This window comes from Physella acuta, unplaced genomic scaffold, assembly GCF_028476545.2.
Source record: "Physella acuta isolate Inbredline_101_S28 unplaced genomic scaffold, ASM2847654v3 ptg000063l, whole genome shotgun sequence".
Classification (NCBI taxonomy): Eukaryota; Metazoa; Mollusca; class Gastropoda; family Physidae; genus Physella; species Physella acuta.
Genome location: NW_026731583.1, coordinates 618,511 through 644,515, shown reverse-complemented (window position 1 = coordinate 644,515; position 26,005 = coordinate 618,511). Strand labels below are relative to the sequence as shown.

At 34.1% G+C, this 26,005-nt stretch overlaps 4 protein-coding genes across 4 annotated transcripts; 1 reads left to right on the top strand and 3 right to left on the bottom strand.

Annotated features, from left to right (window-relative positions):
• Positions 1 to 5,760: 5,760 nt before the first annotated feature.
• Positions 5,761 to 6,873, top strand: LOC131950588 (neuropeptides capa receptor-like). Its single transcript, XM_059312810.1, has one exon. It carries the CDS (start codon positions 5,761 to 5,763, stop codon positions 6,871 to 6,873), a length of 1,113 nt encoding a protein of 370 aa, XP_059168793.1.
• A 6,882-nt stretch (positions 6,874 to 13,755) lies between these two features.
• LOC131950578 (putative G-protein coupled receptor frpr-1) lies at positions 13,756 to 14,880 on the bottom strand. The gene has a single exon (XM_059312800.1). It carries the CDS (start codon positions 14,878 to 14,880, stop codon positions 13,756 to 13,758), a length of 1,125 nt encoding a protein of 374 aa, XP_059168783.1.
• Positions 14,881 to 20,319: 5,439 nt separating this feature from the next.
• On the bottom strand, positions 20,320 to 21,360 carry LOC131950567 (FMRFamide receptor-like). The gene has a single exon (XM_059312790.1). It carries the CDS (start codon positions 21,358 to 21,360, stop codon positions 20,320 to 20,322), a length of 1,041 nt encoding a protein of 346 aa, XP_059168773.1.
• A 3,116-nt stretch (positions 21,361 to 24,476) lies between these two features.
• On the bottom strand, positions 24,477 to 25,535 carry LOC131950558 (FMRFamide receptor-like). The gene has a single exon (XM_059312779.1). The coding sequence runs from the start codon at positions 25,533 to 25,535 to the stop codon at positions 24,477 to 24,479; it is 1,059 nt and encodes a 352-aa protein (XP_059168762.1).
• Between the last annotated feature and the right edge of the window lie 470 nt (positions 25,536 to 26,005).

The following is a 26,005-nucleotide window of genomic DNA, read 5'->3' as shown; positions in this document are numbered from 1 at the left end:
TTATTAAGGCCGAAATATTCGATTATTCCTGTTGGAGTCGTCAGAGATTACGCCTGCGATTAAGGGGTAGTCTTGATTTGTAAGATTCCACAGAAAATATTTTGAAATAAATAAGGTTTTAGAATTTTTAAAAAATTAAATTTGGGGTTTGTTCAATCTATAATTGTGTTCTTGTATTGTGTTTTTGTTTTTGTGTACAGTAAATTTGTATTTTCTACTATATTGCATACAGAGGCTGCCCATTTTAAACACGTTGGTCTAGACTTCAAAAGAGAATGAGTTACCTTAAGCTATATTCAATTTTCGTATCTTTCCTGTCACTGCAAAATAAATTAACGTCTGTAAAGGTCAAAAATCAGAGCACAGGTGCATTTATATAAATAACTAGACTACCCGTTATCATTAGTTAACTGTAGGTTTTGGGGTCATCCATAAATGACATCAGGTCTGTCACTTATCATCGCAAAATAACCAGACCCCACCTTCAAAAAGACATTTTTGTCTTTTAAAGCATGGATCTGACCTCACTATCCATTCATGTGCTAACGTCACAGGTGACCTACACAACTCTACTTCACCTGCCCAGTTTCCCGCCAAGTCTCAGACAACAGTTCTTATCGTTTAAAAAAGGGATTCCGGCCAAGCATAGCTCTGACCACACTATCCCGTCATATGCTAAGGACACAGAAACAGGTAAACTCTACTTCATCTGCCCTGTATCGCGCCAAGTTAATATAGGCAACTTTATAACTCATATCTAAAAAAATATTTTTTAAAATTTGTCATAAAAATTGAAAAAAATAAATAACACTGACATCATGTGTCTCGTACCCGTACCACCCGCATGTTAACCAAATACGCTACTATCTTAGCTATCTAGGTTCGTACGATAAGTGATGTTTTTACTGAAATATATTACTTTTGTTCTGCGTAAAAAACTTGATTTACGCGAATAGTCCGTCGATCTAGAATTATTTAAAATTAAATTGTATCTCAAATTAGCCAATTCCATAGCTAAACAAACAAATATTTATAAAAAAGAATGAAGCTCTAAAATAGTTTAGTATAAAAACTCATTATTATCTATAACTACATAAAGTTATCTAAATTCTACGACTGGTTTGGTTAAGAGAGTTTTCCCGTAGTTTTAGATATAGAACCTAGAGAAATAAATCACTTGTGTTCTTGAATTAGATAATCCTTGAAGCTAAAGCAAAGATTTATACCAAATATTTAAAGACTAAAATAGTTTAATAAAAAAACTCAAAAATTTATTGTGATATTATAATTGTTCCTATTTTTAGCTAATTAATTTTGGTTTGACCTAGATTCCAGATCTATAACTTTTTCTTCCTTCGGCAGCTGATCTTTTGATTCTAGACTTAGAGAAATGTATTGTATACTTAAATGAAAAAGACTGTTGAAAATTGATATATGTTTTAGAACGTAATAAAATTAGCAAACGGACATATCGTTAAAGCAATAGCCGAAAGAAATTTATCTTTATAACGATTTTACTGTTGAAATAAGCACTAAAATCTTCGATGGAAGCCGCCACTATTGTCGTAAAAAGTAAAATAAATCATGTAACGTAGGGGCCTACTATTCACTCTAAGTAAAGTCATTGTTTAGAATTTTAATAATTAATGTGGTTAATCTACCAATGAATAAATCGATAAATAAATTATCGTCTTTAAATAAATTTGTGATTAATATTCTGTCTGAAAACAAAAAGTGTTCTCTACCTACATAGGGCAGATTCTCTCCTGCAGCCAATCGGACATAAAAAACAAACAAAAAAGAAACAATATTCAAACATGTAAACAAACTTGAGTTTTAGAAGTATGCTAGACTTACCCGTCATCTCTTGGATGACTAGGGTTTCGGGGGTCATCCATAAATGGCATCACGTCTGTCACTTATCATCACAAAATAACCAGTTCCCCACATTCAAAAAGAAGTTTTTATCTTTTAAAAACACTGATTTCGGCTGAGCATAGGTGTGACCACACTATTCCTTCATATATGACGTCACTGATGACCTACTCAACTCTACTTCATCTGCCCAGTGAGCCGCCTAAAAATGCAATTTTTTTTTTAACATTGACGTGGTATGTTTAGAACCAGTGCCACCCGCATGAAAGCCTATTACACCAACAACTTAGCTGTCTAGACTTGTGATGTCACTGATGTTTTTTTGTGATATAATTTAATACTTTGAGTCTCCTTATACAACTTGATTTACGCGCATAGGCCCTATCTAGATCTAGATCTAAGTTTAGTAGCTTTCAAATTAAATGTTATCTTAAATTAGCCAATTGCATAGCTAAACAAACAAAGATTTATATAAAATAATGAATGTCTGAAATAGTTTAGTGTAGAAACTCATTATTATCCAGATCTAGATAGAATTATCTAGATTCTACGATTGGTTTGGTTAAGTCTAGTTTTCCGTAACTCTAGAATCTAGATTCTAGATCTAGATCTAGAACCTAGATAGATAAATCACTTGTATTATTCTTGAATTAGATGATCCGTGAAGCTAAAAAGGAAAGATTTATATAAAATATTTAAGGACTAAAAATTTTAATAAAGAAACTCTATAAATTATTCTGATTTTAAAATAATTTGGTCGACCTAGATTCCAGATCTATAAATTACTTTCTTGGCCACCTGATATTTAGATCTATAAATAACTTTCTTGGACAGATTGTACAGCTAGAGAAATTTATTGTAAAACTAAATGAAAAAGACAGTTGAAAATTGATATAAGTGTTGGAACGTAATAAAAACAGCAAAAGGACGTATTGTTAAAGTTATATCCAGCAGAAAATAACATGTATAACGCGTTAAAGATCTGAATTGAAGCCACCATTTATTGTACTAAAAAGTAAACAAAACATGTGACGTCACTATTCAGACAAAGTAAAGCCATTCTTTTAAACTTTTATAATTAATGTGGTTAATCTACCAATGAATAAATCAATTAATTAATTAACGTTTTAAATAAATTTGTTATTAACAGTATGTCTGAAAACCAAAAAAAATCGCGACCTACATACTATTTTACAGCTCTACACATAGTGCAGATTCTGTCCAGTAGCCAATCAGACAAACAAACAAATAAATATTCAAACATGTGAACAAACTTGAGTTTTAGTAGTATACAAGACTACCGCTCATCCTTTAGATAACTGTGGGTTTCAGGGGTCATCCATAAAAAGATATCACGTCTGTGACTTATCATCACAAAAAAACCACACCCCACATTTAAAAAGACGTTTTTTTTTATCTTTCAAAAACACCGATAACGGCTGAGCATTGGTCTGACCACACTATCCCTTTATATACTGACATCACAGGTGACCTACTCAACTCTACTTCACCTGCCCAGTGTCCCGCCAAGTCTAAGAAAACATGTTTTTATCGTTTAAAAAAACTATTCCGGCCGAGCATGTCTCTGACCACACTATCCCTTCATATGCTTAGGACAAAGAAACAAATGAACTCTACTTCACCTGCCCTGTATCCCGCTAAGTTCAGATAGGCAAATTTATCATTCATATCGACCCAAAAAAATGGATTTTTTTTTTTAAATTGACGTGATGTGTCTAGAACCCGAGCCAATCGCATGAAAGCCTAATACTCTAACAACCTAGCTATTTAGATTCGTGACGTAACTGATGTTTTTTTTATGGCATAGTGTAATACTTTGAGTCTCCTTATCAACTTGATTTATGCGCATAGTCCCTATCTAGATCTAGATCTAGATCTAAGTCTAGTAACTGTCAATTTAAATTTTATCTTAAATAAGCCAAATTCCATAGCTAAACAAATAAAGATTTATATAAAATAATGAAGGTCTGATATAGTATAGTATAGAAACTCATTATTATCTAGATCTAGATAGAATTATCTAGATTCTACGACTGGTTTGCTCAAGACTAGTTTTTGCGTAACTCTTGCTAGATCTAGATTAGACCTATTCTAGATCAGTTTAATAAAGAAACTCAAAAATGTATTATGATTTTAAAATGGATTTTGTTTTTAACTAATTAATCTTTAGTTTGACCTAGATTCTAGTTCTAGATCTATAAATAACTTTCTTGGACAGATTGTAGAGCTAGAGAAATTTATAGTAAAACTAAATGCAAAAGACAGTTGAAAATTGATATAAGTGTTGGAACGTAATAAAAACATCATTCGGACGTATTGTTATAGTTATAGACGACAGAAAATTAGCTTTATAACTCTTTAAAGATTTTAATAAGCAACAAAAGCTTGTATTGGAGCCGCCATTTATTGTACTAAAAAGTAAACAAAAAATGTGACGTCACTATTCACTCAAAGTAAAGTCGTTTTTCTAAACTTTTAAAATTAATGTGGTTAATCTACCAATGAATAAATCAATTAATTAATTTACTTCTTTAAATACATTTGTAATTAACAGTCTGTCTGAAAACAAAATATGTTCTCTACCTACATATTATTTTACAGCTCTACACATGATGCAGAGTCTCTCCAGTAGCAAATCAGACAAACAAACAAACAAATAATTATTCAAACATGTAAACAAATATAATAAAGAATATAAAAGAATTATTAAATATTTGAAGTCGAACGTTTTTTTTTTAATGTAGCTATCTTAAATATTTTAGATCATTATTTTGTAAAAGTATAATTGTTTGAAACCTTTATAAATTTCAATTTAACTAATTTAAGTAATTAACAATGATTTCTTTTCTTACTTTCTGTGTTCATTTTTTTAAACGTTGATCGCATTTGAAATTAAATTTTATGTTTATTCCCTTGAAAATCTTTCTAATCGGATTGAAGATAATTTTCTGTTGAAGCTACGAATATGTACATGTGTCTTTTATAACTTACTTTTTTACACACACAAATTACATTAATTTGATAAACACGTGTTTTAAATTAAAATTAACTTAGCCAGCACATTGTTACAAAAATACGTAGTTTTTCATCTATACATCTGTGATTTCAAGAAGTCGTGTTTGACACGCTCCCAAACAGGATTGTATTGAAAGGTGTTTCTTTTCTATCATTAAACTAAACACTTATTTTACTAGTTCTAGTATTAGGGAAAAAAACTTTTACTTTCATTGTGTTGTGCAAACAGCAGGCTGGATTAAAACCTGACTAAGTTGATTGTTATCTATATAACAAAGCTCTAAGAATAAAACAGAATGGTTTATTTCTACACAAGAACAAATTTCTTTTAGCAAATAGTAAAGTTCCCCTTCCAAACCAGACGGTCTACGAGGCAGGAATTATCTATTTGGGATAAAGAAGAAAATAATTATTTTAATAATTTAAATGAAACAGTAGGTTACAAAATTTTATTTGTACGCTCTCTCGACAGACAGGGATAATTATTAAAGAATGGCAGAAGTCATTATTTCCCTAGACTGTGTGTAATTAAATGAATTGATGTCTTCTCGGCAGGAATATAGGGTGTGAGTTTCTCAAGCACAAAGAAACATAGAGTCTAATAATGAAATGATTGTTTGTTTGTTTTCTTTACCATCTCGCAAAATTACATTGTACATAGTCCCGTCATCATGATAATTGGCCAGAATCCAAGAATTGATTTTTAATTATAGTTTATCATACACTAAATTTTTATTTAAAATCCGGGTCGATATTTTTTACTCTAAATTTTGTGTATGTAAATAAAAAAACATTCTTGTGTATATTATAAACGTACAGCTGTGTTTAAGGTAAAGATTTAGAGCGATCATGTCTTTGCTTGCTTCATTGAGCGTTGGTAATATATCTGGAAGTGAAATTAGATTTACACGGTTGCATGAGTTTTATAAAAACAGGACGGAGGATATAGCAGTCTCGTCCCCACAGACTTTGATAGTCTCAACTTTTGTCGCCAGTAGTCTCCTGCCTCCACGTCTGCTAGAAACCTTCATGGTGTTAAATCTCGTCTTCTCCGAGTTTATCGGCATGCTTGGCATCATTGCCAACGTCGTCAACATCATCGTCTTCTACAAGCTGGGCTATGAAGACACCGTCAACATCAAACTGACGGCTCTAGCGGTCAGCGACATCGGGGCGCTGGTCACTAGCATGTTCTACGCGTTGGTGGTCAACCCGTGGTTCCTCAACGCTGATCTCCCCTTCCAAGCCATCGACATTATGTTCATGGTAGGGTTCAACCCCCACAACTACTTCATTCGTGTGTGTGGCTTCATCACGGCCTTCGCGTCGTTCGAGAGATGTCTGTGTGTTCTTGCGCCGCTTAAAGTCAAACGCTTCATCACCAAAAACGTCTCCACATTCATCGTCATCACCATCTATTTTGTTCTTCTACTTGATCTTTTCCCAACTTATTACGCCGCTTATTTAGACTGGGTATTCATTCCTCTAACAAATAGATCTATTCTCGCCGCGGTTTTTCGTGAACATAATACATTCGTTTTCGAAGTATCTTACTTTATTACCGATTTTTTCCTGCCTTATCTTACTTTCATCATCATCATAACAAGCACCGTCACAATAGCGGCGACATTGAAGAAACAATCACTTTGGCGCCAGTCCTGCAACTCTAAATCTGACAACAAACAGATCACAAAGAAAGAAAAGAGGGTCGTCATGATGCTGTCGGTGGTCGCCGTGGTTTTCATTGTGTGCCTCATCCCGCAGTCGGCGGTTCTAACCGCTGCTGGACTGGGGGCGTTTGCTGTGCACTTTGACGTGTTCCTGGTCGTCAGCTGTCTGTCGTACCTGATGGAGACCGTCAGTTCCAGCGTCAACATTGTCATCTACTACAGCATGAGCAGCAAGTACAAGGAGACCATCCACAGCACATTTCGTTGCTTGAAACCTAACATGAGGCTCTAGATAACTGCCGTACTAAATAAACCTAATGAGGCGCTGCTAATTTTTAACTACAAAAACTTAACATGTTACAATGATACACAATTGATATGCACAAAGGATAATACTATTTGTCTCGACTAAATAATGTTTAGATACTACTTGGTGTGAGGGACGAGTGGCCTAGCGGTAGAGAGCTGGACTGCTTACCCGTAAGTCACGAGATCGAATGCAGGTTCAAGTAAGTAGACCGTCCGTGAGCCCACACATCTCTGATGGGTATCTAACTCACGTTAGGGTAAGTAAAGGTGGCTGGGCATACTGTTGCTTACATTATCCTTTCACATGCCGAGGTCAAAGAAACAAGCGAACTCTCACTTGCCCCATAGACCTCAGGTTTGAAAGGGAAATTTACTTACTTACTTATTATTTGATTTTTAAGGTTCCACAGGAAATTTATTCAAATAAATTAGGTTATCGAATCAAAGAAATCAAATTTGGGGTCTGTATTTTTTTTTGTTGTTTTTATGTACAGTAAATGTGTATTCTCTAGTATCTCGTATATTGAGGCTGCCCTTCTTTGACTCGCGGGTCTACACAAAACTTGGCCATAGTTTTTGTCTCCTAGACACGTTGGTCTAGATTACTCATGAGTAATCTAAGTTTAAGTAAGTGACTCAAAGACAAGTGGATATCAATACATACGAGTAACCACCTTATGTATGTGTCTCAAAGACAAGTGGATATTTATACCAAATATTCGTGCACTACAGTACAACTATGATGCTACTATCTACTTCAAAGTGAATTAGTAGATAGCTGGCAATTGCTAAGCTAGGGTCGTAAGATTATGATCTCATATGTAGCCCCTGACAAGTTGTACAAGAGCAAAAAAAAAAAGATAAGACCAAATGGCTCCCTACACTAAATAAACCACTCCCAGATCTTTTTCTGTTATCCAAAGTTGAGAAACAACATTCAGTGTAGGTAGCTGGTTTATTATTCTGGTACCACGTGATCAACATACATAATGGCGGCGAAAGAATTTGATCGTGGTATAATTTTTATATAGCTCATGAAGTGGTAGAGTCAGGGTATGGGAGATATCATACCATAACTAATGTCATTTAATGTCATGACATTATCTATATACTACCAAAACTCAATTTTGTTTACATGTTTGAATTTTTTTTTTGTCAGTATGGTCAAAGTTGAGAATCTGCACTATGTGCAGAGCTGTACAATAGTATGTGGGTAGAGAAAATTTTTCTTTCTCAGACAGACTGTTAATCACAAATAAATTTAAAGACGTTAATTAATTTATTGATTTATTCATTGGTAGATTAACCACATTAATTATTAAAGTTCAGAGCAATGACTTTACTTATAGTGAATAGTGACGTCACATGATTTATTTACTATATAAAACAACAATGGTGGCTTCCTCAGATTCTTTAATAAAAGCAAAATCTCGACTTAACCAAACCAGTCGTAGAATCTAAATAACTCTATCTAGATCTAGATAATAATTAGTTTCTATACTAAACTATTTCAGACCTTCATTATTTTATTAAACCTTTTTTGTTTAGCTATGGAATTAACTAATTTAAGATATAATTTAATTTGAAATAATTCTAGATCTAGATCTAATGCCGATTCGAGTTGTTTCTTACACAAACTAAAAGTAAAATATAGAAGTTATTACCTACTTAATTGTACGAGCATAGATAGCTAACAGGTTAGCGTATTAGGTTACCATGCGGGTGGCACGGGTTTGAGACAATTTTTTTTCAGGTGTGAATGATAATGTTGCCTATTGGAACTTAGCAGGATACAGGGTAGGTGAAGTGGAGTCCACCTGTTTCTTTGTTGATAGTGTGGTCAGAGCAATGCTCGGCCGAAATCTTTTTTTTTAACAATAAACCTTGTCTGAGACTTGGCGGAACACTGTGCAGGTGAAGTAGTGTTGGGTAGGTGTCAATTTCACATGTGATGTCAGCATATGAAGACATAGTGTGGTCAGACCCATGCTCAGCCGAAATCTGTGTTTTCGAAGACAAAAACATGTCTGAGTTGGGAGGACACTGGGCAGGTGAATTAGAGTTGACCGCATATGAAGAGATTGTGTTGGCAAACCTATGCTCAGCCGAAGTCAGTGTTTTTAAAAGCCACAAACCTCTGAGGTGTGGCGTGTTTTTTAATGTGGGGTCTGGTTATTTTGTGATGATAAGTGACAGACGTGATGTCATTTATGGATGACCCGCGAAACCCACAGTTATCTACCTAGATAACGGGTAGTCTAGTATACTTCTAAAACTTAAGTTTCTTTATGTGAATTTTTTTTTTTAATTTTTTTTTTGTTTGTCCGTTTGTTTACAGGAGAGAATCTGCACTATGTGTAGAGCTGTACATTACGTAATTAGGTAGAGAACAGCTTTCTTTTTTAAATAAACTGTTAATCACAAATTAATTTAAAGACGTTAATTAATGTATTGACATATTCATTGGTAGATTAACCACATTAATTATAAATTTTCAGAACAATGACTTTACTTATAGTGACGTCACATGATTTATTTACTTTTAATAATATTAATGGCGGCTTCCGTCGAAGATTTTGGTGCCCATTCAAAAGTTTAACGCGTTATAAAGCAAATTTTCTATTGGCTATAGCTTTAACGATACGTCCGTTTGCTATTTTTATTAGGTTCCAACACTATTTACAGTTATCAACTTTTATTTTTATTTTAGTATACAATAAATTTCTCTAAATCTAGAATCTACTAATCAGCTTTCGAGGGAAGGAAACGTTAAAGATCTAGAATAAAAGTAAAATATATCAGTAGTTCTATGAGCCTAGCTAGCTAAGATGATGTGTATTAGGTTCCCATGAGGGAGGCATGGGTTCGAGACACATGTTATTTTTTTTTTCCAATTTGTTTTTTTTCTTTTAGATGTGAATGATAAACTTGCTTATCAGAACTTGGCGGGATACATGGCAGGTGAAGTAGAGTTCATCTATTTCTGTGTCCTCAGAATATGAAGGGATAGTGTGGTCAGAGCCATGCTCGGCCGGAATAGTTTTTTTAAACGATAAAAACATGTAGTCTGAGACTTGGCGAGACACTGGGAAGGTAAAGTAGAGTTGGTAGGTCACCTGTGACGTCAGCATATGAAGGGATAGTGTGGACAGACCCATGCTCATCCGAAATCGGTGTTTTTAAAAGACAAAAAGGTCTTTTTGAATGTGGGGTCGGGTTATTTGTTATGATAAGTGAAAGACGTGATGTCATTTATGGATGACCCCCAAAGCCCACAGTTATCTAATTATAACTGGTAGTCTAGTTATTTATATAAATGCACCTTTGCTCTGATTTTGACCTTTACAGACGTTAATTTATTTTGCAGTGACCGCAAAGATACGAAAATTGAAAATAGCGCAAGGTAACTCATTCTCTTTAGATCATGGGTTCCCAAACTGGGGTTCGCGACCCTCAGGGGGTCGCAAAGGGCTTTCTGTGGGTCGCTTACTGATAGACTAAACCCTAGCAATGGAAAAAATGTAGAAAAATATTTGAAATTCGGCTTTACTTACATCACAGACAACGGAATAGAGAATAAACAATGTGTACTGTTGTTCGTAGTCATGACTCTACGCAACCTTCAAAGTTAAAACGTCATTTTAAATCAAGTCATTCGGAACACACCAAAAAAAGATATGGAGTTCTCTCCTCGGCATGAAGCTGGTTTCAAACGTCAGAGACTTTATCGAACAGGAAGGTTTCACCAAGAAAACACAGTATTATATGTAGTCGCATTAGAAATTGCCAAGCAAAACTCACACAATAGGAGAAAATCTCATCAAACCATGTCTGTTGGAGATGGTAAAACTAATTCTTGGGGATTCCAGTGTAGTAAAGATGCAACAAATATCTCTGTTTAATAATACCATTCAAATGCATATAGCAGACATGTCCGTTTCTTAAAATGTTATTGTCTAATGCTGCCCATGTAATACCATTTATGTGATAAGTTGATTAGTAAGCTCTGTTTTTACCTTGTACAAAAGATAATATATATTCTACTTTATTTGTCCACACTGTTTACTGTCGTGTTTGCATTATGTATTCGCCATGACTCTAGATTTTAATATTTTGTAATCTAGACTTATGATAAATGTTTTTCTTGACAAGTACTTTAGTCTGAAAATATTGATGACACAGTTACTGGTAGAGGTCCTATGTTCCGAAAGGAGCAAAGATAACTAAGTCAAATAAGTCAGTCAGTTACTGTTCCTAGTTGAAAAATGATACAAAATAGACATAGTTGATAGAGAAAAAAAACTATAAGGGAAGATTTTTGCTGGGATATGCCTAATTTATTTTAAATATTTTAATTATTTGTGCACAGTTTTAGATGCGTGAGTCGATGATTATTTTGTATTTGATACATAATTTCAACTGCTTCCAACTCACTACTGCTCCACAAAGGCTTAACTTGACACTCATAAATATCATAATCATACAAATGCTGCTAAAACACTATTAATAAGCCAATAATTAAATGTTCCATTTTTTTTATACTTCATAAGCTTATATCGTTGTGGTGTTGTAGCTATGAAATAAGATATAAAACTAATTCATGGGAATTGTGTAGAATTGAAGTGTAGAATTGAATGATAATAAAAATTCTCACTAGCTTTTATTTCAGTGTTTAAGTTTAGTATTTATATTTCAGGCTTTATTGCTGTATTGGTTTAAGATGATTCATTTCACGCAAGGAAATGTCCCTCAAGTTTATCAGAATTTTGTTTATGTCATCATGCTTGGTTCGATCCATACCAGGGGCGGAACTACCATACCGCCAGACCCCGCAATGCGGGGGGGCCCAGGACGTTTAGGGGCCCAGTTCCGACCAAAAAACAATGAATTTTTTTTCAAAAATTATGTTTTTCATGCATCTTGAAAGTGGTTTTGTAAAAAAAAAAAAAAACAAAAAAAAAACAGGTCTACTATAGCAGAGATTGTTGCGTAGAAAAATATTTTAAAATCTACAAGAGCTATAGTTTGAAAGGTACTACACTACTTGCATGACTTACTGTCCTTCTTTAAAATAGGGATGCCCACGAAGCTCATTTAAATAGTTTTGTACTGTGTATATTAAAAAGCAATTGATTCTCTGAATTGTTACTTAAATAAGACGTACTATATAAAAGTATAGCTATAAAAATCAATGTTTTCAAAATTGATATTATAAAAGCCGAAAATGAAAAAAATAAACATAACGCGAGAAACCATTCACGAATCAAGCTAACGTCTTTATATATTTTTTACCAGTGTATTTAACTCCACTATAGCTTGGTCTAAATTTTTTCTAGTTTGTTCTCTCAGAATGGTTAAAAAAGAATGATGAAAAAAAAAAAAAAAAAAAAAAAAAAAAAAGAATGGTTATATATTGCAATGAAGTAGACTAAATAACTCATTTAGGATATAGATTTTATATATATATATATATATATATATATAGGGGGGCCCTGGTTTTTTCTTTGCGGGGGAGCCTTTGATTTCTAGTTCCGCCACTGATCCATACCATACACAATTAAAATATGCACTGTAAAACGCTTTTCCGTTTTGTTCTTAAAGAGCTATATATAAAGAGTTGTATAGAGTATAATACATTTTCTTGATGTTTATAGGTTGCATACTGTAACATGTAGTTATGGGAGGCAAAACATGACAGACACTTCAATGAGATTAAACAGAATGTTATGACATTATATGACATTCGTTATGGTAATATCTCCCATACCCTGACTTTACCGTTTCATGAGATATATAAAATGTTGCCACGTTAAAATTCTTTGGCCGCCATTATGTATTGTATCACGTGGTACCGCAACTTATTGAACCAGCTCCCTAACATTACACTGAATGTCATGTCTCACCTTTAGATTAAGAAATAAGTCTAGGAGTGGTGGTAAGAGTAAGAAGCTATAATCTAGTTAGAAAACAAGCTGTAAGCGCGCCTTGCAGTCCCCTCTCTTCCTCTCTAGGAAGTCAGGTGAGCTGTGGTTCAAGCTAAATGTTTACAATCGTAGAGCCGGGTTTAGTGACGGCTATTAGGGGCAGATAATGTAGTTTGAAACGATTTTAAAATTATGAGAGTTAACTAAGAGGAGTTTGCTTTCAATGGGGGTGGGGTGGGGGAAGAAGGGGGGTGGGGGTGGGGGAAGGAGGGGGTATCGTCCTTAACAAACATCTGATAGTGTTTTAAAGCAAATATTTTCAGTGGCAGCATTGGTACTGTCGAATTCACAAATTATGAATTACTGAAAAGTAGAAAATAAAACAACTAAATAGCGGCGTATGATAATTAATATTTAGTGATATTTTAGTGATATAAATAGTAGTACATTAATATTTTTAAAGAAAGTATTTTTTTTTATATTTAAAGTAACCGCAGATTTATTCTATTTTTAAAAAGTATTTTATATTTAATAAAATTTTTATTATTTTCTTCTTTTTAATGTATTTATAAAAGCTGGTAATTATAAAAGTTTTAATGTATTTATTATTATATAATTATCCCCCCTCCTGCCCTTTCATGAATTACTTTATTCATTCTCAAATTACTCGCCAATTAGATATCAAATGATTAAAGGGACATAACCCGTTTGGATTAACACATATAAAATGTCACCTATTATATCCCAGGTATCAACACTACAGATGCACGTATGTAGATTAAAACTTACAAATACTAAAGAAAGTAGTACCTAAACATTATTCGTTGATACAAATAGTATTATCCATTGTGCATATCAATTGTGTATAATTGTAACACATTGTAAGACTTTATCGTTTAAAATTATCAGCGCCTCATCAGTTTTTTTAGTACGGCAGTTATCTAGAACCTCATGTTGAGTTTCAAGCAATAAAAGCAGCTGTGGATGGTCTCCTTGTACTTGCTGCTCATGCTGTAGTAGATGACGATGTTGGCGCTGGAACTGACGGTCTCCATCAGGTACGACAGACAGCTGACGACCAGGAACACGTCAAAGTACAGCCCGTACGCCCCCAGCTCCGGCACCAGCCCAGAAGCGGTTAGAACCGCCGACTGCGGGATGAGGCACACGATGAAAACCACGGCGACCACCGACAGCATCATGACGACCCTCTTTTCTTTTTTTGTGATCTGTTTGTTGTCAGATTTAGAGTTGCAAGACTGACGCCAGAGGGATTGTTTCTTCAATGTCGCCGCTATTGTGACGGTGCTTGTTATGATGATGATGAAAGTAAGATAAGGGAGGAACAAATCGGTTATCAAGTAAGATATATCAAAAACGTATTTATTATTTTCACGAAAAACCGCGGCAAGAATAGATTTATTTGTTAGAGGGTTAAATACCCAGTCTAAATAAGCGGCGTAATATGTTGGGAAAAGATCAAGTAGAAGAACAAGGAAGATGGTGATGACGATGAATGTGGAGACGTTTTTGGTGATGATGCGTTTGACTTTAAGCGGCGCAAGAACACACAGACATCTCTCGAACGAGGCGAAGGCCGTGATGAAGCCACACACACGGATGAAGTAGTTGTGGGGGTTGAACCCTATCATGAACATAATGTCGATGGCTTGGAAGGGGAGATCAGCGTTGAGGAACCACGGGTTGACCACCAACGCGTAGAACATGCTGGTGACCAGCGCCCCGATGTCGCTGACCGCTAGAGCCGTCAGTTTGATGTTGACGGTGTCTTCATAGCCCAGCTTGTAGAAGACGATGATGTTGACGACGTTGGCGATGATGCCGAGCACGCCGATGAACTCGGAGCAGACGAGATTTAACACCATAAAGGTTTCTAGCAGACGTGGAGGCAGGAGATTGCTGGCGCCAAAAGTTGAGACTATCAAAGTCTGTGTGGACGAGACTGCTATATCCTCCGTCCCATTTTCATAAAACTCAATCAACCTTGTAACTCTAATATAACTTCCAGATATATTACCAACGCTCAACGAATCAAGCAAAGACATGATCGCTTCAAATCTTTTCCTTAAACACAGCTGTTCGTTTTTATAATATTCACAAGAATGCTTTTTTTATTTACATACACAAAATTTCTAGTAAAATATCGACCCGGATTTTTTATAAAAATTAGTGTATGATAAACTATAATTAAAAATCAATTCTTCGATTCAGGCCAATTATCATGGTGACAGGACTCTGATGTTAAAGATCTCTGCAATTATGCAGTTCGGGAAAGAAAAAAAATAACTCTCTCATTATTATACTGAACATTTCATTGTGCTTGAGAAACTCCAACCCTATAGTTCTGCCAATACATCATCAATTTATTTAATTACACACTGTCTAAGGAACTAATGACTGCCGCCATACTTTGATAATTATCCCTGTATGACGAGAGTGCGTACAAGTAACGTTTTGTTTCATTTTAATTATTAAAATAATTATTGTTTCTTTATCGCGAATCGATTATTCCTGTGTAGTTGATAATTAAAGCATACTTTTAAAACAAATATTAACCGATTGAGTTACGGTTTATGATTATCATCATCATCTTCTTTTCCCGTTCGTGCCCAAGACACTCGGGGAAAGTGAAGTAGAGTATACCTGTTTCAGGGACCTCGGCATGTGAAGGGATAGTGTGGTCAGCACTAAGACAACCTGGGAGCTGTCCTACGTTTTACTGACTTAAACCCGGATTCAAACTCGGGACTTTTGGGTCAGTCCGAACGGTTAATGATAATAGTCGTTCATTTGAATCTAGTAAAATTTTTGCATTTTTTATTGTTGGTTATAGATCTAACATTAAATTTGGACAGTTTGATTTTGAAATGTGATATTTGCTATTGCTTGTGTTAACATGTAAATAAAACGTGTTTAGCTAAACATTCTCTAATAATACACGTTTATACCTGCTAAGAGAGAGAGAGATTGGTACCTATCTCACGTCAGGGAAAGTATAGGCGGCTGGACATAGTCTGACCACATCATCCCTTCACTGAAACAGGGGAACTCTACTTCACATGCCTCATAGACCGTCAGGTTGGGAAAGGGAACTTTACTATCTGCTAATACAAAAGTGTTCTTGTGTAGAAATAAACCATTCTGTTTTATTCTTACAGCTGTGCTACATAGATAACAATCAACTTAGTCAGGTTTTAATCCAGACTGCTGCTTGCACAACACAATTTTTTTTTCAGTAATACTAATTTATTTGATAGTTTTACACAGCATCAAAGACATGAAAATCAATTGCATATATAATAATCAAAGGAAGAAAAATAAATGGCATAAGAACTAGACTAAAATAAGGTGTGCAAACTCGGTTTCTCTTGACTGCTTAGTTTACTGTGTTGATACATTTTTAAGAATTTTTTTTTAATTCTTTTTTTTTAATACTTTTATTTTCCAATTTAAAATAAAATACAGTAACATTCCAAACCGTTTGTGTGGATATTTACAAGATAGTTTCATTTGTGTACAGAGTATAGTAAAGAAATAGCGACATACATAAAAATGATAACAAAAGATACATTGAATTTAAAGCTTGTTGGTTCAGAAATTGAAAAGTGGCTGATTTGTAACATGTTTGCCAAAAGAATTGGTGGAAGAGTATAACGTATGGAAGAATAGTAGAAATCTAAGCTAGTTTGCATGGATTTCATCCCATTCTGTACAATAAACATAGACTAGTAAATACCAAACAAAAATGAATAATCATGAATAAAAGTGATAAAGCATCTACATGGCTTAACTCTTTTTTTTTCCCTTTTTTTTGTATTAATTCAATTGTTTTAAACATTTAAATCAGTAATAATTATTTATTTGATAGATTTTACACAGCATCAAAGACATGAACATCAATTGCATATATAATAATCAAATGGAGAAAATAAAATGGCATAAGAACTAGACTAAAATAAGGTGTGCAAACTAGGTTTCTCTTGACTGCTTAGTTTACTGTGCTTTGTCCTTAGCTGAGGAGTCAAAAGTTCACATTGTAGCCGCCCATGGACAGAAATAGAAACGACCTTGGGAGAAGTGTCTCTGCAGTACACATACTGATCCATCATTCCAAAACTTTCCATGACATAAAATTGACCCTTGGCAAAGAGGTCACGCTACCTTGAAAAATCCGCCAGTCCGGTTGAGTGGGGGAAGTGTGTGTGTGTGGGGGGGGGGGGGGGGTGAGGTGTGTATCTCTTTCTACCATTCAGGTTGTGCACTTTTAAAAACCTGGGAAACAGAAGACTGTTCTAATGTTAATTTACTTGAGGGCTGATCGAGTGATGTTTAGCTTGAGACTGTCGATATTAATTATGCATCTAGTTTATTTGCTTCTTCTGTAGTTCAAATGTTAGTTTCCTGTAAAAGTAGGATGTCAATATTGTGTTTATTTATTATGTTGTTTATATAATGTGTTTGTCCCTAGCCCCCTGATGTTCAATGTTGCCAGAGTTAGCATGAATTATTTGGGGTTTTCTTTCGAACATCTGTTTCTGGAGGGCTGGATGGTGGTGGTCTTTTAACGCCAAACTTTCCAGCCGCTGGTTTGCTATCCCGTTGGGCCCTGGTCACGACCCTTTGAGGTGGCTTTACTGTAGGTAATTGATTTTTACTTGAACTGATTGCTTGACTATATGACAGTTGACCTTATACCTTTGTTGCTGATATACTTTGTGAGCTTTTAATTTTCTTTAGCGGTTTCGTTATGTTTTCTGAACTAGTGTTATCTTGAAGAATATCATTTATTGTTTCGTCGACAGCATCCAAATTTTCTTGATTCCCATCTTTTTGAGACCCTGTTACTATGGAATTTCTGATCGCTATTGTCTCCATGGCTTCGGCCTCTATGGTGGTTTCTGTTACGCTTTCGTTAACTTGCTGTGATGCTGCAGTAGTATGATGTGCTTCAGTTTGGCCATCTACTCCAAAGGCTTCTTCTACCTCTCTATGCCTTGCTTCTCTAAGCATTTCATTTTGTCTTTCTCCGTCAACATCATAACTGTCCCAATGCTTTAAGAAATTTCTATTGTTACTTAGATGCTCCCTAACTTCTTCTTTATCATTTGCATCCCAAGGCTCAATTGCCCTGTACTGTCCATCTACTACCTGGACGCCGTCAAAAGCGCGAGTCCTCAAATGCTCACACATTTTAGGCAGGTGTCTGTCTGTGTTGCAGTGGCAACATTGCACCCTCCTCCCATTGAGGATTATAAGGACTCTGCTCTCCTTGTTGGCCTCATTTGTAAGTATAATATAGTGTGGCACACTCTCCATATCTTCTTTCTCCAGAGAGATGGTGAATTGGACCACATTTGATTGGTCTATTCTCTTAAATGTTGGTGTTGAGTCCTGACTGCTTATAGATTTCAGAATCGCCATTATATCATCGTCGCTTGTCTTGGAAGGCAGCCATTTCAGCATGCCCCTTTGCCCAGATTTATCGGCGTGGGTTATTGATATTCTCTGCACTCTGTATCTGGATGTTACCCCAGGTGGCAAATCTCTGTGAAATTCTTTTAGGTGCATTTTCTCATATAGTTCCTTTGATCTAATGGTTTGCACAACACAATGAAAGTAAAAAAAAATTTCCTAACACTAGAACTAGTAAAATAAGTGTTTAGTTTATTGATAGAAAAGAAACACTTTTGAATACAATCCTGGTTTGGAGCGTGTAAAATATGACTTTTTGAAATCACAAGTGTGTGAATGAAAGAATTGCGTATTTTTGTCACAATGTGCTAGTTAAGTTAATTTTAATTTAAAAAAACGTGTTTATCAAATTTATGTTAATTTTAGTGTAAAACTAGTAAGATGTAACAGACGCAAGATACAACTTTAAATATTCGAAACTTCAACAGAGTATTATCTCCCATATGTACATGAAAAATTTTCAAGGTAATTAACATAAATTGTAAATTCAAAAGTAATCAACGTTTAATTAACACAGAATGTAAGAAGAGAAATCGTTGTTAATTACTTAAATTAGATACATTTAAATATAAAAAGGTTTCAATCAGTAATACTTCTGCAAAATAATAATTTGCAATATTTAAGATTTCTAAATAAATAAAAATTCGACTTTAAACATTTACAAATTCTTTTATATTTTTTATATTCAAGATTGGTGTTTGTTAAGATGATAATTAATTTAAGTTACAATAAGAATACCAAATTTTGGCTTCCCTATTATTTAGAGATAAAAAAAATCAGAAAAAATGCAGGCAGAGCTATACTCCCAGACAAAGCCGCAAAAAATCAAGATATAAAACACAGCACACATACACTATAATACTAGAGTGCGTGATACAGTGATCATTTAAATAGATTCACACAAAAAAAAACCATAACTGAAAACTATGCCAACGCAGAAATGAAATAATACAAACACTAACACTGTTAAAATTTGATGTATTTTGTGGGGGGAAAAATTGCTACAATGTACATAATAATATATTCATTCTTTGTTTGAACTTGAACACCTGGATTCTTTGCACAGAAAATTCAAAACAATTTGAAAATGTAGCTTTGTGTGCAAATACAGTTGGGGGGGGGGGGGTTGACACTTGAAATTTGTATATCTTTCGATATAAATTATATTTTCGTTGGGGGAAGGGTGGTAGACGTTCTTCGGTTGGGGGGGGGGGGGGGGCGCCACGACCCTGAGTAGATGCCTTAAAGAATCTCTTGCCCCGAACTGATATTCGATAGTTAATGCGGCCCTCGGGCTGAAAAGTTTGGAGACCCTTGATTTACGCGATGAACTCTGCTTATTAAGACCTCTTTTGAAACTGCACGTTTCGTTATTAACTCATTAGATTTACACACGAACCATCACACGACTTACACCGATCAACTGCAAGTGGTCTAATCGAACATATTATGGACGACAAAACTTTTGGTACTAATGGAAGAAAATTGTGAACGTTGTCTTAATGTATTACTTTGTTGGTTCTTTCAACAATGGTTGTACCTCGTATACTATGTGGGTTTTATATTTTAAACATTATAGTCTATCATTGATCACATTGATTCTTAAACATTTTCAAGTAACAAAGCTGCGAATTTGCTGCTATACGTAAACAGACATATCTACAACCTAGAACTACCAATGAATGTTGCCCTAATTAAAGTTCAGTATTTTTAATATCTCAACAAACAGTGGCGTGAATTTGTGATTTCCGACCAGTTAAGTGGGGGGGAATTAAAAAAAAACCTTTATAATGAACACACTGGTTCTGTATTCGCAAATGACGAGATAGATATTATATGATCCACTCGTATAGTACGTCACTAATAAAATTAATAAAATGTAGTATTTTATATTATTTGATTTTATTAATGTACTACTCTAGTCCGTCAAGTCCAAGTAACATATGCAATTGGGATATTCTATAAAAAAAAAGAGTTTAGTTAAATACTTTCCGCAATGATATTTCGTTACTTTACAACATTTTGAGAAAGATAGCATTAAACATGGACCTAAACTTCGTACTCATCCTATAGTAGACGACAATATTAACACTAGACCCTACAGTCTCTGTGAGATAGGAGACACTATAACACAATATCAGCCGGTCTTGATATTTCAACTGATATCCAAACTCTCGGTAGAATCCTATAGCCGTGTTCAGGGCAGACTGTGGGATGAGACAAACGATGAACAGAGCTGATACAACTAGCAGCATCTTGATGATATTCATGTCCTTTTTGATCATCTTCTCCATCATTTTCTGGCTGGCGTTCGTTAGTTTGACTTTGTTTCCCGTTCGTTTTCGCATTTTAGCGGTGAGAATTATATTCGAGATGACAATTATGGTAAACGACGTATGCGGGAGGAATATATCTGTGATGAAATAAATGAAGCCAAATACATCACGTGGGTTGCCACGAAAGTGCACGCCAAGTTTTGAGCTGTTGGTCTCTGGGAAAAATCTCCAGTCTAAATAGGTCATGTAATACACAGGTACCAGGTCAAAGATTAGTATCACGTAGACACACACTACAATAAACAAAGAGACTTTCCGTGTGATGATAAGTCTAACTTTAAAGGGAGCGAACACACACAAGCACCTCTCGACGGAGGCGAAGGCTGTGATAAAACCACACACTCTGACGAAATAATTGTGTGGGTACACCACCACAGTTGCCACGAAATTCATCTGAACGATTGGAATATCAAGCTGCATGAACCATGAGTTCAACATGATATTTGACATCTGTAATGTCATTAGTGAACCAATGTCACTGACCGCGATAGCCACTAGAGCTATGTTAATACGGTCCTTAAATCCTTGCTTTAAAAACACGAAGATGTTGACAATGTTACCTATTATTCCTACAAGACCGATAACTGCACCAAAGATGAGAAAGTTGAAGGTTGTGACTATTTCAAGAACTATTTTAGGTACAGGCACGATATCAGAAATTTCTGCACTTTGATTTTCGTATTTACTCTCTGCTTCTAAAGATACTGTGCCATCCATATTATCCTTTAAAACTACAATATTTTTTTAAGATTACTTTTCAAATGGTCCCTTTAAAATTATTATATAATAAATAGTAATACTAAAACAGCCGACATACACATCTTCATATTATGAAATAAAATATTTATTTAACGTTGAGACTAGATAAAGGAGACTACTTGGTTTGTATTAACGCTATAGTTTTACTGCATGCTGTAGTCTTGTAATAAATCAAAGCCCGTACTTCCTCTCTAACATATGCTAGACACTATACTTGATACAACTATAACTTAGATACATTTTGTAAAGTGTTTTTATCGCAAGTCCCATTAAAATCAATTAGTCTGATCTTATGTTTTATAAAGACTTTGATGATTATAGACAATTTTCGTTTTGAATCAAAAGTGTAATGTTCTAAGAGTTACGCAAGACTAAAACAAAAACAGACGATTTATAAAAAACTTCCTTTACATTGCTATGTAATTAACGTCTTCGTCATAATTTAAGGGGAAAAATAAAATTATTCAAAACTACAGTAATCATTGACTTTTCAAAATACAACCAACATTCAAATCGAAAGTGTATATTTAAAAAGTAAAACTAAGGTTTATTTCTTTTCTCTCAAAGGATAATGAGAAGAGAGTCAATTTTTTTACATCCACTATGTAATTACAAGACGAATAGTTTCTCGTCGAGAATATAATAACAAAATGTAACGTCTTTTTTGGGGGGAAAAATGAGACTTAAATCAATAGATAATTATAAGCGTAAGATAGAAAAAATGTTGTAATTTTTATAAGAGATGCTTTCTTAGTAGGTTAAGCTGACTGAATTGTTTGACACATAAATGTTTAAAAAAACATTATTTAAAGTTAGGGTTGAGCAAGATGTCAGAGTTTTACAAAATCAGAGGTCAAATGTCAATGAACTTTAGCGTATCTTACCACAAACCATCAAACTTTAATGTCAAATCTACCTTCAACTAATGTATCACGTTCTACAGGTTTGTGTTAGATTCAGATGTTTTAATGTGGAGCGTTAAAGTATTCATTTTAAGTTGTTGTTTTTCATACACGTAGGCATATATCACAAACTAATGAAACAACTAGAAACGGGACAAAATTGTAAAATTTATGTTCACTTATAGAACAAGCAAAATGTTAGAAAACTTCAAAACAAAGTTTTGCGAGAAAGTTAAATTTTGTTTCAAGTTTAGTAAAAAGAAACATACACACAGTGCATTATCACATTTGCGTCAGTCTACCAAAATTTTGACGATTCTGTAAATTAGGCGAAATAAAAGTTAAATACAAAAATCTCAGTAGACTTATTGTAAGAATGTTTAATACAACATACATTATACAGAAATATTTTTAAAATTGTGAAAACTTATCTAAATAATATTTAAATACAAAATCTACAACATAATAGATAAACGCACAATTTAATTTAATAAAATTTTCACCGAAAAATTAAAAACCTAGAACTCTAAATTCCACACAGCCATACACAAACTTCATATTTTTCTACTTTTAATACTTTTAGTGACATTCGTTTGATTATTTATTGTAGGCCTACTCTCATTTAATGTGCTTTAAACAGGGACACAATAGAGTCGATACAGCCACTTGCAACAAATACCGTTTGCCTAAATAGCCGATACATCAAAATCGCACACCCCGATTTCTTATTTGTCGCTTACTCTGTCCCAAACACCCTCTAAAGTCAACTTGATTGAATTATACTTTATTGTCGCTGTTTTTTAAACTTTATTTTATACATTTAAAGAAAACAAGCTAATCGTATAATGTGATAAAATAACAATATAATAATGATGTACGTTTGTTTTTAATGTAGGCCTACTTATTCTTGTTTTTTTTGTTTATTATTAGTCTAAACTCAGACGAGCTTTTAATATTTTTTCTGCTTCGTTTCCTTCCCCTCTAGAGTCGGCGCCCAGGGTGGCGACACCTCCGCCCCCCCCCCTGCTACGCCTCCCATTTCTTGTTAAAATTTCCAGTATAGTGACCATGGGTTACCATGAACTTTGCCGTTTGCACAAAAATACGAACTTCTTTAAAAAAAATTGAAAAGAAAGATGAACAATGTCACTGTAAGTTACCTCTTGTAGAAAACAACAAAATAAACCTTTATATATATAATATCATATATATATTTATTTCAATAATTATATGTATATATATATATATATATATATATATATATATATATGTATATATATATATATATGTATATATATATATATATATATATATATATATATATATATATATATATATATATATATATATATATACGTTGTTTTAGCTGGACAAATTGATTCCAAACAAAAATTACATTGTTCATCAAAATAAAATAAAACCATATTACAAAAAGTTGTAGCATATTTTTAAAACTGCAAATAAAAGCATAGGCTTACATACCAATAAGAGGCCTTCGGGCACATAACTACGAGATATAATATTAACAGAATTATCATTTTCTTGATGTCATATTTCCATTAAAATTCCCTCTTCCTGAAGTGAAATTTAAATGATTGGTTTCTATTCTATAGAAAGACGGGAAAATGTCTTCAAGTTGATCATACTTGAAAATTTTATAACATTTTTTTTTATTCTAAACTTTATTTTACTGTTTTCCTTTTTTTTTACTGTTACTCAGAAGACAAAAAATCAAAGATTTCCATAAATTCAGTTAAATTTTTTTTTAAATAATGTTAATAGTTAGGTTAAGACCTGAGTTAGATTCCTGTTGGTTCACAAAAAAACTGTTATACCGTTCTGTACGGTGACTGTTAGTCTACACCTACACGAACAATTTCAATTTTGACAGCGGTATTTCGTAAACTTTTTTTATACTGTGGGCCTACATATTTTAGAAATGAAAAAATATCAAAATATGTAAAATGTAACATTGATTATTCAAGAAACGATGGTGGTATCGTCCATTAACTGACAAGTACTTTACTATTCTCGACTAAGCTACATTTGTATAACAAAATATTAAACTGAACTCAAATAATCGTCTTTAGATCGAACGAGCCGTTGAGCAGAAGAAGTAGTTCTTATGTTTCGTCTTTTAATAATAGCAGTGTAGTAATTTTTTCGTCGTTTTTACCTGCAACGCTGAGGGCTCGGGATAAATTTGCCAAGCGTTAGAAACATGTTTCTAAAGTTAGAACTCATAACGTAGTAGACAAGAAAATTAACGCTGGAACCTACGGTCTCGGCAAGGTAAGCGATGCTGTAGACTACCGCCATCAGGTCCTGGTACTTTAGCGTGTAGCCAAGCTCGTGTTTGAAGCCTATAGCCATGTTGATGATAGACTGGGGGATCAGGCACGTAATGAACAACGCTGATATAACTAGAACCATTTTGATGACTTTCATGTCTTTTTTTATAAAGAGTTCCCTACAAGACTTGATCGCGTTAGTTAGCTGCGTTTTATTTTCAGCCCGTCTTCTCATTATACTAGCTAGAATCAGATTTGAGATTACAATGGTGGTGAACGTCGTGTAGGGGAGGAATATGTCTGTGATGAAGTAAATAAAGCTGAATACGTCACTTGGGTTGCCACGAAAATGAACTGCGAGTTTTGAACTGTTGGTCTCTGGGAAAAACTTCCAGTCTAAATATACCATGTAATACACTGGCACCAGATCCAAGAGTACCATAGCGTAGAAACATATAACAATAAACAAAGAGACTTTCCGTGTGATGATAAGTCTAACTTTGAGGGGAGCGAACACACACAAACACCTCTCGACGGAGGCGAAGGCTGTGATGAAACCACACACTCTGACGAAGTAGTTGTGTGGGTACAGAGCAACTGATGCAACTAAGTCCATTTGTACGATAGGGATGTCAAGCTGCATGAACCACGTGTTCAACATTACATTTGACATCTGTAGTGTCATCAGTGAACCGATGTCACTGACTGCGATAGCTAGTAAAGTGATGTTGATGTTGTCCTTAAATCCTTGCCTCATAAAAACCAGAATGTTGATAATGTTACCAAAAATCCCTAGAAGTCCTAAAACTTCTCCTAAAATAAGAAAATTCAACGTTGTGACAATTTCAAGAACTATTTTTGGCAGAAATACTGACGAGGACATTGCCGAACTTTGATTTTCGTATTTACTGGGAGATTTTAAAAATATTTGATCAGCCATGTTAACTTTTGAGAATGCGAAACAAATCAACTTAATTTAAATAAATATTTTTTGGTAAAGTTCAAGAGATCACTGGTATTGTGTTTGAAGTTATTGTTCTGTTTAATAACAATATTATAGCAGGCAATATATAACTCTTCACCAGACAAAGTAAAATATTTTAGTTAGCCTGGAGCCTGTTGAATCTAAACTATTTGAATGTGCTGTCTAATCATTGCAAGCCATAGACAAAACTAAATATTTTTAAACATAGACATGTATATAATATTAGAGAGAATTATATCTAGTTATTCATAATTATGATGTCAACTTATTTGCTTGTTCTATTAATTTATTATGACTAAAATAATGGTCGTAAGCTGTCGGCTTCAAAAAAATAAACACATTACTAAAAATGTGTTCATCCTTTATTCTGAGCCTATATTTTTTTTTTTTACATTTTTTTAACAAAAGTAAAAATCATTCAAAAT